General features: G+C 42.2%; 1 protein-coding gene across 4 annotated transcripts in view; it reads left to right on the top strand.

Moving 5' to 3' along the window:
- LOC133990931 (receptor-type tyrosine-protein phosphatase F) overlaps nucleotides 1–14,418 on the top strand; it is a 177,747-nt gene that overhangs the window by 150,270 nt on the left and 13,059 nt on the right. For 3 of the 4 annotated variants that reach the window (XM_062429355.1, XM_062429356.1, XM_062429358.1), the window contains 5 exons: nucleotides 1,331–1,443; nucleotides 5,159–5,256; nucleotides 8,739–8,874; nucleotides 9,259–9,434; nucleotides 13,763–13,882. In XM_062429355.1, coding sequence (XP_062285339.1) covers nucleotides 1,331–1,443; nucleotides 5,159–5,256; nucleotides 8,739–8,874; nucleotides 9,259–9,434; nucleotides 13,763–13,882 — 643 coding nt within the window. The remainder of the gene's footprint in view (nucleotides 1–1,330; nucleotides 1,444–5,158; nucleotides 5,257–8,738; nucleotides 8,875–9,258; nucleotides 9,435–13,762; nucleotides 13,883–14,418) is intronic. The other variant, XM_062429357.1, reaches the window with a different exon arrangement.

Here is a 14,418-nt window from a genome sequence, read left to right on the forward strand (position 1 = left end):
AAGATCACAGATGCCCAATTCCCCCCCCCCTCCTTCCCCAGCACCGGCACCATCAGTGATCTCTGGGAAAACCGGATACAGCCTGGCTCAGCTCGCGGCAGGAGAGGAAGAGATGCTTGTCATAGATAGCCGTCACGCTGGTAGCATTAGCTTAAGCCCCTGCAGCATAAGATAACAGAGTGGCCGTGAGGCCCAAGGCCCAGCGGCTGAGGTGGACCGTGTTAAGGCTGTATGTGCACCACCAGCTTTATGTATTCTCACCACATCGGGCTTCAACAGAAGGCCCTGCTCCTGCCTAAAACCCATGCTTGCCACTTGCAAATGGAGTGCAATGAGATGTGAAATTTCCACAGGGCGCCCTGATGCTGCCTTCCGCCCATTTCCATTTGCAGTCAGAAGGCTTGTGAGTCTGCAGCTGTATATGCATGAGTGTGTGTGTGTGTGTGTGTGTGTGTGTGTGTGTGTGTGTGTGTGTGTGTGTGTGTGTGTGTGTGTGTGTGTGTGTGTGTGTGTGTGTGTGTGTGTTTGTGAAAGTGAGAGAGGTGGAAAGTGTACATCTGTGTGCCTGTTTGTGTGTGTATGTCAACAGATGCTGGCTGTCTGAACATTAGAATACAGACAGGCTACTTTTTTTTTCTGTGCCTGATGGACAAAGCTACGGTCGACTGAGCTGAGCCAGTCTGAGCTGTGCCTTTTCTGTTCTGTGCTATGCTAGGCTCAGCTAGGCCTGGCCTGGGCAGCGCAGGTGCTGCAGAACTGGTCTAATTACCCAGTGTTGTGCCACCCAGCTGATGAGCTAATTACAGCATCCGCCTGTTTTCCTCTCAATCTGGAAAGCCAGTAAACACAATGTGTTGTTAGCACACAGACACACATACACACGGCATCAAAATCCACACATTTAAATATTTGCTACACACAAACACACACGCACATGTACACCTATCCAGCAGCAAACAAACCCAACCTAGCCCACTCCAGGAAAATGATGGCGTTTCTTCAAACACATTAAACTCCAGTTAGCAAACTAATGGGGGTAACGCCCCAGTACCTACTGTCTCTGGAATAGCTGGTCCTCAGAACCATTTTTGAGAACCATTATCTATGCCAGTGACCTCATCAAGTGTGCAACACAGTGAAAATGCATTTCCCTCAGCCCTGTTTTCTAACCATTTAGAGCAAACATTGATGTCATTCTTAATCATCCTGTCAGTGCCACTTGCAGTTAGCTTTAGGAATTGATGGCTAGGTGCAGAGAGCGTGTATTAAGCATGTAGGCGGCCTCAGCATGATGTTGTTAAACCACCACTGTCTGTTTCTGTCACCTCAGGAAACGGGCATCACCTCTACCTAAGGATGAGCACTCAGGTGGGGTGAAAGACTCCCTGCTGGCTAACTCGTCCGACCCTGTGGAGATGAGAAGACTCAACTACCAAACCCCAGGTAATGAAAAAATGTTCTACCAATTACACATGTAGCAGTATGGTAAAGTTTGCTCTGCTTTCCCTCAGCAACTGCCCTTAAAGTTAACCTCTGCTTGCACCCATGGACCCGCTAAGTGGTAAAATAAGGAAGGTTTGTTGTATTAAACCTCCACATGTGAATGTTGCTGGAAAACAGTATGTGCTCAGTCAATATTTCCCACCATAAAGAGGGTTAAAAAGTATATTCTATCTCTGTGACTGAAGATTTGGAGGGGCTTCACTCCAAAATGAAAATCCTCTCTGAAATTCATCAGTCAGTAATTCAAAAAAAGAAGATAATCCTATCCTTCAACACTGAAAGAAAATATCTAAACAGGGCTCATACTTTTAATAGTGTTCCTTAATATCTGTTATTTTCAAGCATTTTTTTCTTCGATCGATTGATATTGCATCTTGAAATGATTTTATTTTTTCATCCTAACTCTAAACAGACTTTCCAGAAGCAATCGGCTTCTGCAAAGAGCGCCTGCCTTCTTATTTCTTTTGATGGATTTCTTGATTTATTAGTGTTTTTGTAGCAGAGGTTGCTGTATGAAATGCACGTGTCCTGCTTATATTGTAATTTATCCTCAGGCTGTAGATTTGACCAGTTTTCAAAAATAGAACATTTGTTCAGTAAGAGAAAGTAAACAAATGTTGTTCGTCATCATACCCAGCTGTGGACGCTGTGAGTGGAGTCAGGTCGAGTGAATTCAGATTCCATCCACGCACAGTGGTGAGGTGGGGTGGATTGGAGGGGGAGGGGGTGAGTTGTGTCAGGGTGCCCGCCTCAGCATCAGCCTTCTGCCTTTCTCTTCCTGATCTCCTCGCTCCTCCTCCCTCCGTGAGCTCCTTTCATTCCCCCCAGCTGGTAATGAGTCCTGCTGCCTCTGATGTCAAGGTGAGCCAGGCGGAGGGAACAATGGAGCTGAGAGAAAATGTCAACCCTGGTGTACACGCCTGTGTGCGTGTTTCTGTGGGTTCGCCATGTGTGTGTATGTGTGTGTCCCCTCTCACGGGTTATTAAAGATCCCATTCGCCGTACATACACACACACACATGCACACACAGCCCCTTTGAACCCCTGCAGAGGAATTAAGCAGTGCTGCCGCTTTAAAAGAGCCCTGTTCTCCCATCCTCCCACTCCACCTCTTTTCTCTTTTGTCTTCCATTTCCCCCTGTAGGATAATCTCTCTCTGTCTCTCCCTCCACCTCTCTCTCTCTCTATATGTCAACATTTATATCTTTCTTTCACTCCCTTTCCACCTCGCTGTTTCGCTTCAAGAGCAGTGATTATCAAAAATCACCAAGGCTGCGTCTAACTCGTGTAAAGGTGTGAGACTCCAAGGCTGAACTGAGTGAATACTGAACAGCCCATTCCCCTGTCCTTCCGCTCTTTCTCTCTTTGATTCACCCACAGCAGGTGAACATTCTCACCCTGATTTTAATTGTTGTTAGAGGTCCAGATGATTGCCGCTCATGTCTCCAGCATGTTGGTTTGTTAAACAGATCAGCTGATCAGCTGTACACCTGGCACACCTGTGATTCTATGAATAGCTGCCCTGGTGTATCCTTTGCAGACCTGGTTCAGACAGTATTGGCAAATACTTTACTGTCACACTATTTTAAATAGGAAATCTGGTTCTGGGTCTTAGTTTTGGGAGTTATTTCTTTCAGTAATGATAGGTTAATTGCTGATATCTGGGAATACAGTGACAGCGCGGGCCAATGGAGCAAAGAACACAAGCAAACAAAGTCAAATAGTAAAATATTCACCCAAACTGTCAGTTGTAAAGATCCATCAAGTTTCACACACCAACTTCATTGTAACTTTTATTTTACCTCCAAATAAACTGGTTTAGATCATCTGTCTCATCATCATCAGAAATCTCGTATTTTTGGCCCAGTATGTTCCCAGATTCCAGTAATTTCCTTGATGGTTATAATGTTATACTAACTGATAGAAATCATGGCAAAAACTTGGAAAATAAGACCCAATCTGTAACAGACTGGGATTGTCCTCAAGATAAAACAAAGTGCCTGTTATGCAGTAGTGCAATTTACACTGAACAACCACAGGGGAGTATTTTAAAGTCCAGCTTTGTATGCACTTCTGTTTAACAGCCTAAACTGCACTTCTTGAGTTGTCCTTTTAGGGCAAACACCACCCCGCTGTGCACTCCAACTAGCTTGAAAGGTTATTTGCAGATACTGTTTGGCCCTCGTCTGATCCTGAGCCATCTCCATTGATTGAGTGTTCTTCTTCCTTCCTCCTTGACTCTCCTCTCTCCACAGGTCCCAGCTCTCATCGCTGCCCCAACACTCCAAGTTAGTCTGATCTCTCACCTACTGTGTATTTCCCACACATGCAATCTTTCTCTCTCACTCGCTCCTGATCCCATTCCCTTGTTGCAATCCTGACAGACATCGCAAGCCCACAACTTTGTAGCATCTGGCACTCCAAGGATGCAGCAGTGTCCTTTAACACCTTTTTGGTGTGGAAGCAAACGGACTAGACGGCTTCATGGATAGTTTAGCATAGCGGACAGTTACACTTGCTGTACATTAGCCTTGCTATCTATGTCTTCACTCTCCATTTAACCAACAACATGGCTGTAAAAGACCTGGCTGAACACACACAAACACATACATACTGATGCTTATGTGTTCATAGGACCCCTGTGTGATAGTATTAAATTGGTGTAATTGGTCAGGTCTCATCTTGTGCAGTGGCCATAGTTACCAGCCATTAGCCATTAGCCATTAGCGTTACAGCAATGATGGGGCTGCAGCAGTCGCTCATCTGAAAGCATGACCCCATGACCTTACAGATGAGCTCAGTCAAAGGCACTAATGTTAATGTGTACCTTTTTTTTAATGTGTCTTTCTGATTTCTGTGTGACTTTAAGGCTATATGTAAGGTTAATGATGCTGCGTGTATAACTTGAGAGCGTCCTCATGCATCGTATACAGTTAACTTTTAACACATAGGCGAGTTTCCAGCAATCCGTTTAAGTGCAGAGCCTTGCCAAGTTCAGAGGCACAGGGGGAATTTGTGTCGGTAGATTAGCAATAAATCATCCAATAACCCGGCGATGAGAAATCTAGAGAGCGGCAGGGGGGTTGTTTGAAATTAATCCAGCCCAAGCGCTCCAGGCTGGGCCGAAAGATAGTCTATTGTAAGGAAAGAGATTTTCAAAGAAATGAGTTTTGGCTGGTGACCAGTCAGTTTTTTTTTCCTCTCTGGGAAGTGACAGTGTGACTGATTTGTAGAGACTTGTGGGTTCTTGCTCTGATCCCACCTCTGCCACCAATTGAGCATTGTGGAGTCAGAGAGATGTCTGCCTCCTGCTTCCTTCCAGAAGCATGCTCACCCAGTCACTCATGTGCATCGCCGTGCCAGCCCCACCTCTGTCCTCCTCACTTAGCATGACGATATCACCAAATGTCACCAGCCTGTTTCAACTTGTGCACTTTTTCTACTCCCCTCTCTTCTTCTCCACTCTTCCCCCCTCTTCATGCATTGTTGAACAAAGTGCACTCTCCTCACCGTTACACAGCCACCTCATGGTCCCACCGGCAGCCTCACTCACCCTGTGGTCCAACCAGTGTTTGTGTAAGTCGATGTGCATGTCTGATGTAGGAACACCCAGGTCTCACTCTTTTCTTTGTATTTCCTCCTCTTCCTCTCCCAGGAATGAGGGAGCACCCGCCCATTCCTGTCATTGACCTGGCTGACCACATAGAGCGACTGAAAGCCAATGACGGCCTCCGCTTTTCCCAAGAGTATGAGGTAAGAGCCGTGCACTAATGCTGTATCAGTGTTCCCCTCTCTTTCAAGCATATAAATGTGTTTCTTTGTTATCGTGTCTGGAAGGAAGTTTGGTGTGCACGCCTCTTTGATCCCATATGCATGTATTCTAATGGATTATGGAAGACGTCGTTCACAGACATTCTTCAGTCATTTTTACAACTCTATTACCAATCCCACCAGGAAACCAACACTTACATTAAATGCTATGAGATGCTTTTTCACAAAACTAGCAGGTGGCGAGTTGCTTAAGCTATCTGTGTGCGTCTTGATGTTTCCCTGAAGAATGTTGTTTTGCCTGCGGTCTCTCCGATGCAACTCAGTGAGGGATTATCTCCTGTCGGTGTTCTTTCTCAAAAAAAAAAAGAAAAGAAAAAAAATTTGCATTTAAAGTGGCACATAGTTGGTTTGGAGACTGAGCAAGACCAGATGAAGAGGAGAGGCACCCTTGAATACAAAAAAACGTTCTGTCTTTTATTTATTTGTTCTGATTGTTCGATCCATTTTGTCTAACCAGCTCTAGTTCTCACATTGATAGATCGTTGGAATGATTGTAGATCTTCTTTTTGTTTGTCCTCCATCTTTCTGTTTGTCTCTGATCACCATATGTTGCCATGGCGGTGATCTCATGACCTTTTACCAAGCATCAATGAGGCCAAAACTTTATCCAGTATTTAATAACTGCTCTATGTAAATGACAATCTGTGAAAATATCCATTTGATAGGCTTATATAACTGTTATATTATCAACCCAGTACCATTATGAAAAATAAGCATTTAGAACCATATGTGGTGCTTACATTAAAGTGCGTTGTTTGTGTATTTTGTCTAATATGATTAAGGCCATATTTACTCAGATTTTATGATTAGGGTATTTTTTATTTTGTTTAATACAGCAGCCCTGCAATAAATCCTACTTTTCATGGAGGTTATCACGTTCTGTTTAAACTATCTTCATTTTGGAGGGTAAAGTTTGTGGTGCTGTAGAGTTTTATTGCATTATGCTGAGAGATGAAGTCTCGTAGAAAATCTGTAATAACATCCATATACATATTATGTTTGTATGCAAAGTTGTGCATTTTTATAACACAAGGAATATGATTCTAATGGATTTGTATATGTTTCACTGTGAAATTAACAGCTAACTGGGGAGATAATTAGGCCTTGGTAAAAGTCTGCACTCAATTAAGTGCTTTCTTGTGTTGCTCAGAGCCTCTCCAACACATCGCCCTCCCGGCCTGTTGAGTTAGTGTAAACGAATCAAGCCAGAGAAGGGGCTTGTATGACTGTAGGCAACCAGCCCAGCCCCATTCCCTACCCACTCCAGTCATTCCAAGCCAGGGAAGACCCCCTCCATGGCCCGGCAGATGGTCGTCCGTCTCTGTGCCATCCGAGGCACTGTGGCAGAGCTCATGGCGCTTTGTCACAGTCACGTTCGCCGGCTGCTCCCGTTGTGCCTTACCCTAAGGCACAGAGTTTGCAGAGGCCCTCTCCACTTCCTCTCCCTGATGTTTTAGGCAGCCTGACACTTCCTTTACCACCAACGCCAGTCCACATCACACTAAGCAATGAGCACACTGGATAATGAGCTGTATTTGTCAATCAGGCATGCTGCAGCTCCCACTGACAGTCTTTTTTATCACAGGGAACAATATCACGCTGCAGTCGTCATAGCACTATCATTAAGTTCATTTGAAAGCATTTCATTTGTCAGCGAGAATACCTTGGGTGCTTCTCACCTCTTTCTAGCATCTCTACCTAACTTGTTTGCTAGTTGTCAGTCTAATGTGCCTGCTGTGTTCACTGAGCACTCAAATGGATATGACATGTTTTGACTGCAAATGAAATCTTTCTCTTCATACTGGCAGGCACAGACAGAGAAATTAGCAGTGCTGAGCTCATCAGCAGCAATAGGCCTATACCCACATGACTGAAGAGCAATTTGGAACTTCAGCAGAAGATTTCTTGCATATGAGCACTTCACATTTTTCTTATCTTGTTCAAAACAATATGTATATACATGGCTTTCCTCTTGAGGCAAACTTTGTGTATAAAAAACATTGTGTGTACATTGTATGCCCCGTTTTTACCAAGATAGGTGCCACTTTACTCAAAAGGGCAACATAGTGAGAGCTTGAGAGCAATCGATAGCTGTGATTTATAAATAGAGAAAGTGTCTTTATTCTTCTAATGGGGTAAAGTTAGCACACTTTTGAAAATGCAGTTTTTCCCATCACTTGATCGTAATCCCCACTCTCTGCAGGCCTCACCCTGCACCTTTTATATTATCCGTTATCCAATCATTATTGTTGTATTTGAGCTGTCAAGTTTTGACACAAAACAACCTCTAATAATTAAATGAGTGCTACAGCCAAGTTAAGTGAGTGAAGGAATTTCCAAGGTGTCATTCTGTCTCCTGCTGGATTTGTGAGGCGAAAGGTCTGGGGAATTAGTGGACATGGTTCCAATGTGAGCTGCAAGGGATCGATACAGAATAACAAGAGACTCTGTGACATTATCGACCCAAGGGATAGGAGGCCGTCACATATCTCACCAGATCAATATGTATGCAGTCTACTGTCGTCTTAGCCCAAGAGACAAATGACGTAAGTAGAAAAGGGTTCAAAACTGAGAAAAGCTGAAAGGGAGAGGGCTGAAACAAAAATAGCAGAAAGGAAAAGGCAACAGAAATAGAAGATGAGAACAGAAGGACAAGCAGAGAATGAGAGGAATCATTGTCATGCATGTGACTTCTCAAAATCAGGTAATTCGATGTAGCCACTCTAAACGACGGGAGTGAGTGTTTGTGGTTGCCTGCAGGTTTCATCTTCTTGGCCAAAATGAAAATTCTCATCAATGTGTCCAATAGGGTTTCGAAATTGGAGGAATGCACTGGCTGTCTTGGCTCAATCTATGGCAGATTGCTTTTTTTGGTGACAGGAGAGCTGGGGGGTCAGTTTAAATCACCAAAATAAATGACCTTACATCACAGCTTCATTAGAATTCAAGGCATCAAATGTCACGCAAATTATTAACATGTTAATGCATCATTAGTAGTTGCAGCGTAGGCAGCAACGCTTTGTTAGCTGATAACAGTAGTTTGGGTCTGCACACAGTACCACACAGTATTAAACCACTTACCTGTATTGTTCTGCTGTGGCTTTTTAAGAGACACAACGTGGGTATATGTTCCATTTAAAGGCTGTTTAATCAAATGGTGTACTGCAGTTGAATGGCAACCGCAGACAGTAGGGTCGTTTTACCATCTGTCTGGCAGTATTTTATACAAGTAAAAAACTCAAGAGCCTCCTTTTGTGCTAATGTTTTCTTTCCTTTCTTTTGTCTGTGTCTCTCCATCCTCTCTCTCATCTTCTATCTCTCTCTCTCTCTCTCCCTCTCCATTTTCCTTACATTTCTCTCTCCTCTGTCTCTCTTTCTATTTTCCTCCTTGACTTCTCTCACAGTCCATTGATCCAGGCCAGCAGTTTACCTGGGAGAACTCCAACATGGAAGTCAACAAGCCAAAGAATCGCTATGCAAACGTCATCGCCTACGACCACTCCAGAGTAGTCCTTACCTCTGTTGATGGTAAGGGCTCATGTAAGCACTTAACCCCTCAGATACCTTTTGACTAAGACTGCTATTGATTGAGCCCTCTTTCAATTGTACCAAGGACATTTTCTGTGCCTGTAGCTGCTGCTTTAGAAATCTTCAGCTCAAGCCACAAAGCTTTTTTGCTTTCGTATAGTATATAGTGTGAATCATTACATATAGATTAGATAGTACCCTATGTTATAAGTGATGGACAGAATTAGATGATCTTGGTACAATGTGTGTTTATCTGCTTCATAAATCCAGAAACACAGCGAATCACATTTTTTAATTAAAAATACTCTAACATTTGAATCTGAGCAATTTGATAAGATCAAACAAACATACTGTGAAGTACATGAGTAATATTTTCACTGCCTCACTCTCTTTCAGCCGTTCCTGGCAGTGACTACATCAACGCCAACTACATCGATGGTTACAGGAAGCAGAATGCCTACATCGCCACACAGGGGCCTCTGCCGGAGACATTGAGCGACTTCTGGAGGATGGTATGGGAGCAAAGATCCAGCACCATCGTCATGATGACCAGACTGGAGGAGAAGTCACGGGTAAGAAGAGAGACTATGATTTAGTTTGAAACATTGATGAAAAAGGCAAAAAAAAACACTGACTTCGTTGTCAGTAAATCCAATCCAACTTTATTGCTAAGCACTTTAAAACAACCAAAGTTGACCAAAGTTCTGTACAGAAGTAAATGCCACATATTGTATTGATTTATAGGCATGTGCTATATGCACACAAGAACAGCATTGCTATTAATCATCCAGCTGTGAATAATAATTAATACATATAAATATTGATTATTTCATAATATATTAGGGTTAAACTAGTATGGAAAAAAAACAGGAACATATTTATTTGTCATCAAAACATATTTGCATGCAGACATTATGGCAGAAGATGAGGATTAGGAGCTGGTGTCATTTTTCCACATGATACCACACCCCTTACACCACCATCAGGTGACCAAACCAAGCAACAGATGGCTGCTGGGATGGAGGAGAGCAGCAATACTGTGAGGAAAACAAATGCCCGTCATGTAAAAGTAGTGATCATCAGAATTGACAATTCAAAGACAGTTCAGTTTTCAGTTTTGGAAATTGAAATGTATCGGAGTTTCCTGACATATATATGTATATATTTATGTAGCTTGACATTTGGGAAGTAACGTTACACCAAGCAAAGCCTGAAGGCACATAGACGCCCGGTCCTACTTTAAAGCAGGATTTGTCAGCTTGATCAAAGGCACAAGGACTTCAAAGGATATTTTGGTTGTTTGTGGACAGTATCGCTTCTTGTTGCTTCTCCTCTCCTGAGTCCTTGGCAATCTCTAAAAACTTCTGCCTGAATTCTTTATAAATCTGTTTGTGCAGACAATTGCATAACAGTGTTTTACCATTACCCATTTCCCCTGCTGTTGTTTGTTTGTTTGCCACTTATGGTGGCGTTACCATGGCAACTTTGCATATGATGATAACACATCTGTACTCTTATTATACTTTTATTTTTGCACCGCCATGCCAAGGTTTCATAGATGAGTGTTTTCACATTCTGAGTCTCACTCTGGGAAGTCACAGCACCATAATGAAGACTCTGAAGTTGGAGTTAAGAGGATTGTCACCCAAAAGTGTTTTGCTCCTAAAAATACATTGAGGCTAATAAAGGGGAAAAAACAGATCACATGGGCAACTTGAGATCCAAAATTGGGGTGGGTTTATTTAATTACCTTCACAAAATCAGGCTTATAAATTCCTGGGGGAAAATAAATCAACATGGAGCCCTGCCAGTTTGTGGTGCTTTATTAGTGTGTGGGTCTGCGATGCCCTAATGAGAGAGTCCCCAAACTAAGAAGTGGAAGTAACAGAGTGTAATGAAAGTGTTCATTTCCAAAACCCTAGCCATGGATATTTTTCAGAGATGAAAAAAAAAATCATTACCTGAAGTTGAGTTCATGATTCATTACCTACAATGAGAGTCTGTAAAAGAGCAGTCATTTAAAATAACCATCTTTCAAAACATAACATCATCTGTTTTAATTTTGAGCTATCAATGCAACCAGTCACCAGCAGGGAAAACATTTTCTGCCCACAAAAATCTTCAGTATGACGTCATTAAATGGTGTGTGTCAGTTTCGCAGTAGCAGTTTGATTTCCAAACCAGGAGAGGATGACTAACTCCAGTGTGAACTTCCACAACGGCACGTAGACGTGTTATCTGCATTGCTGACATTTATACTGTTGAAAAAACACCTAATATTGTGAAAAAATGTGCTAACAGCTCAGCGTTTTCCCACTGGTGTATATATAAATCACAATTACCTCTGTGATACAGAGGAGTAAATGTTAAGTTAAATGACAGTTAGCAGTAGGTATCTGATATACATGTCTGTCACAATTTTTTAAATGACTTTTTCATTGTAGTATGAGCAGCAGCGAACTAAATTGATTACATTTCCTGTGTGTCAGTCTCAAAAACAACAGTATTATTTAGAAGGTGGACAAATGATGTCAGCGGTTACAACACATTGGCAAACTGCATCAGACACACAATAAAGTGAAAACATGATGACGACACATGAAATAAGATAATTAACTCACAAAAGCTTCAAATTAGACATGTGGTATACCTTCATTGTCAGTGATTCTGTTGTTTTGTCCACTCTTTTTACATAAAAACGCATCCTCTTTTTGTCTCACACACACTCACAAAGACATACACATATGGTGAGTGACTCAACCTCCCACCACACAGTCAGATTGCTGTCTTTTGCCAAACAGAGCAGGAGCTTGACAAATAGGATGAGATCCGGCATAAGGCATATTTCAGCTTCCTCTAACAATATCATTACCAGTTACTAAAATCCTAAAAGGTCAGGACTTGAAATGAGGTATTACTCACTTTTTTTGGTGTTTTGGTGTCATTTTATATATATATATATATATATATATATATGTGTGTGTGTATTGGTGTATGTCTAGATAAGAGGTCTGTGTCCTCTGCAAAAGGCCGGGTAACGACATGTGAGAAAGAAAGTTCAAAGCAGGAACACATGATAGTGAAACCTGCAGTGTGTGTGTGTGTGTGTCCACAGCTGTTTATGCATGTGCTTGTGAGAGAGAATATGCCACCCAACCTCAGACAGCAGCACAGAGATATTCATTACAGAGGTGACTGTTAATCCATATGTTTGTACTGCAAGCGGTTCCCCATCACTCAATTGAGTTTCTCCTGCAAGGTCTACCTCTTCTTCTGAATGGGAGCTGTCACCAGGGGAGGTGAAATGTGAGGGGGTGAATTTTAGCACATTTTATTTGTCGATTTGTACCAGCTCGCTGAGACCGCCAAGCTGCTTCCAAATGTCAGCTCAGTGCTGCAGTATCAATATGATTAGCTTACCTGCGCCACTTCTCTTCCTCTCGTGTCATCCAAATCAATAACAGGAAGTTCTAGTAGCAGCAATTCTGACATTCAAACAGTGTCTGCATTTGTTCAGTTTCTATATGGAAAATGAGTTCAGCGGCTTGTTACCTCTGTCCTTTGTCTACCTCAAAAGGACATGTGGTAGTTGGAGGACTGAAGCTGCCTCACAAAGTCAGACCACATGTCACAAGCTTTTCAATTGTTTCCAAACAAGATTTTAGTCTTGAAAACATCCATCGTGAATTAATTTCACATCGTGAAAGCCAGAAGCAAGACCAATCAGCCGTCTATTCCCAGTGTTCAGATGATGATATGACTCATCGCTTCTAGAAACCACCAGACCAAGTCAACAACTATTAAATTAGGTGTTACGAAAATCAAATGAAGCATCATTGTGCAAGCTCATGGCCTATTTTTGACTCTAAATTATTCAGAACTCATTTAGGACAGGCATGTTCAATGTCTCCAGAGCAGACATCATATTATTGTTGTTTGAAAACAAGAGCCAAACTCCAATGACAGCCACTAGTGCACTTCATCAGTCTAGTTAGGAAGGGTTCATGCAGATGTCTTAGTAAAGAATAAGACTACCAACAGTTTTTAAAGCCTTCTTTTGTTCCAATCAAACATCTATTCATCTTTGCCGAACTACAAAGACTAAAGGGAAATTTGTGGCAAAGTTATTTTCACAGATACACAGCAAAGTAAATATGACGTCTTTGACTGCCAGCCCTGTCGTCCACAGCCTGTACATTGTGAGCACTGTGAAGCTAGAGCTAATTGGGGAGAGGACTTCCTGTAATTTCTCGTACAGTGATATACTTCTGATGAAAAGCTTAAAAACACTGAATTACAAGAGACTTTCTGCACCTCTCACCTGGAGTAATTCCAGTAGGTGTCTTGACACAGACAATTTCCTGCTGTTTGCTACATGTGTGAAAGGACAACTCCAGAGTTCACGTGTTAAAATGGCTTGAATCAGTTTGGAGCATATATGGAGCTAGGTGGTCGAACCTGCTGTCCTGTCACGGCAGGCCAGAACAGGCTTTTTGACACATCTCCCTCCACAATGCAGCGCCCAATCATCACAAATGCAGCAAAAGCATACATGACAAAGGGCTGCAAACCACCCAACAATTTGCAAATTGAAAATGATCACAGGCTGGTAAAAGACAAAGTGGGCTTTATAATGCCCTTTTGAAGCACACTTAAACTTCAGACACACATGGACGAGCATGCACATGCTCAGTTCATTGCTGCTCATTTTTTGGGAGATACATGAGCTGACTCAGAGTCTTCAGTTTTTAATTAGACAATGGACAAAGCCTATGATCTGACCTCTCTATGTTCCCTCCTTGTTAATCAGTGTGATCCTACAAGCCTCTCTCTAGGCTTGTAGTGGATGTTAGCAGCACTTCAGTTCTCACAGCGTGCCCCCTCTCTCTTGCTCTGCCAGGTGAAGTGTGACCAGTACTGGCCGTCACGAGGAACAGAGACCTATGGGATGATCCAGGTCACCATGCTGGACACTGTGGAGTTGGCCACTTACAGCGTCCGTACATTCGCCCTGTACAAGGTACAGTACTGCCTTTTTAATTTAGCCAAATATCAAAGCAGGTTCATAAAGGAGTGTTCCCCCCTAAATGTTCCCAGCAGGTAATTGCAGTTCATCATCACCAGGGTCACACTTAAAATGTAATTTCTTATTTTTCTGAGGACAGATAAAGGCAATTACCACTGAATTCGTTTTTTCACTGCTGTAATTGGTTTTTAACATCCTAGATTTGCTCCCTGTTCTTTAAAAAGAAATGAAAGATTTCATTTTTCTTTAAGTTCTAGTGAAACCAAAGTTAGGGCGTCTTTACCTTCTGTACTGTGATGTATGTTCCAGTGAAACGCAATATTTGAGCGGTGTACAATTATAAGATGGATTTAAATCAAGACAGGGATTTTGATGTAAAAATAGTCTCATGCTGATTTTTTTGAGCATATATTTGGCATATGAGATAAATGAACAATTAACACAGGGACATGGTATTAAAACTGGGAAAATGTATTTTTAATTTCATAGGGTTTTTAATTCAGAAACTTCACTGCAGTGATGATGTGACT

Source organism: Scomber scombrus, chromosome 11 (genome assembly GCF_963691925.1).
Source record: "Scomber scombrus chromosome 11, fScoSco1.1, whole genome shotgun sequence".
Lineage (NCBI taxonomy): Eukaryota > Metazoa > Chordata > Actinopteri > Scombriformes > Scombridae > Scomber > Scomber scombrus.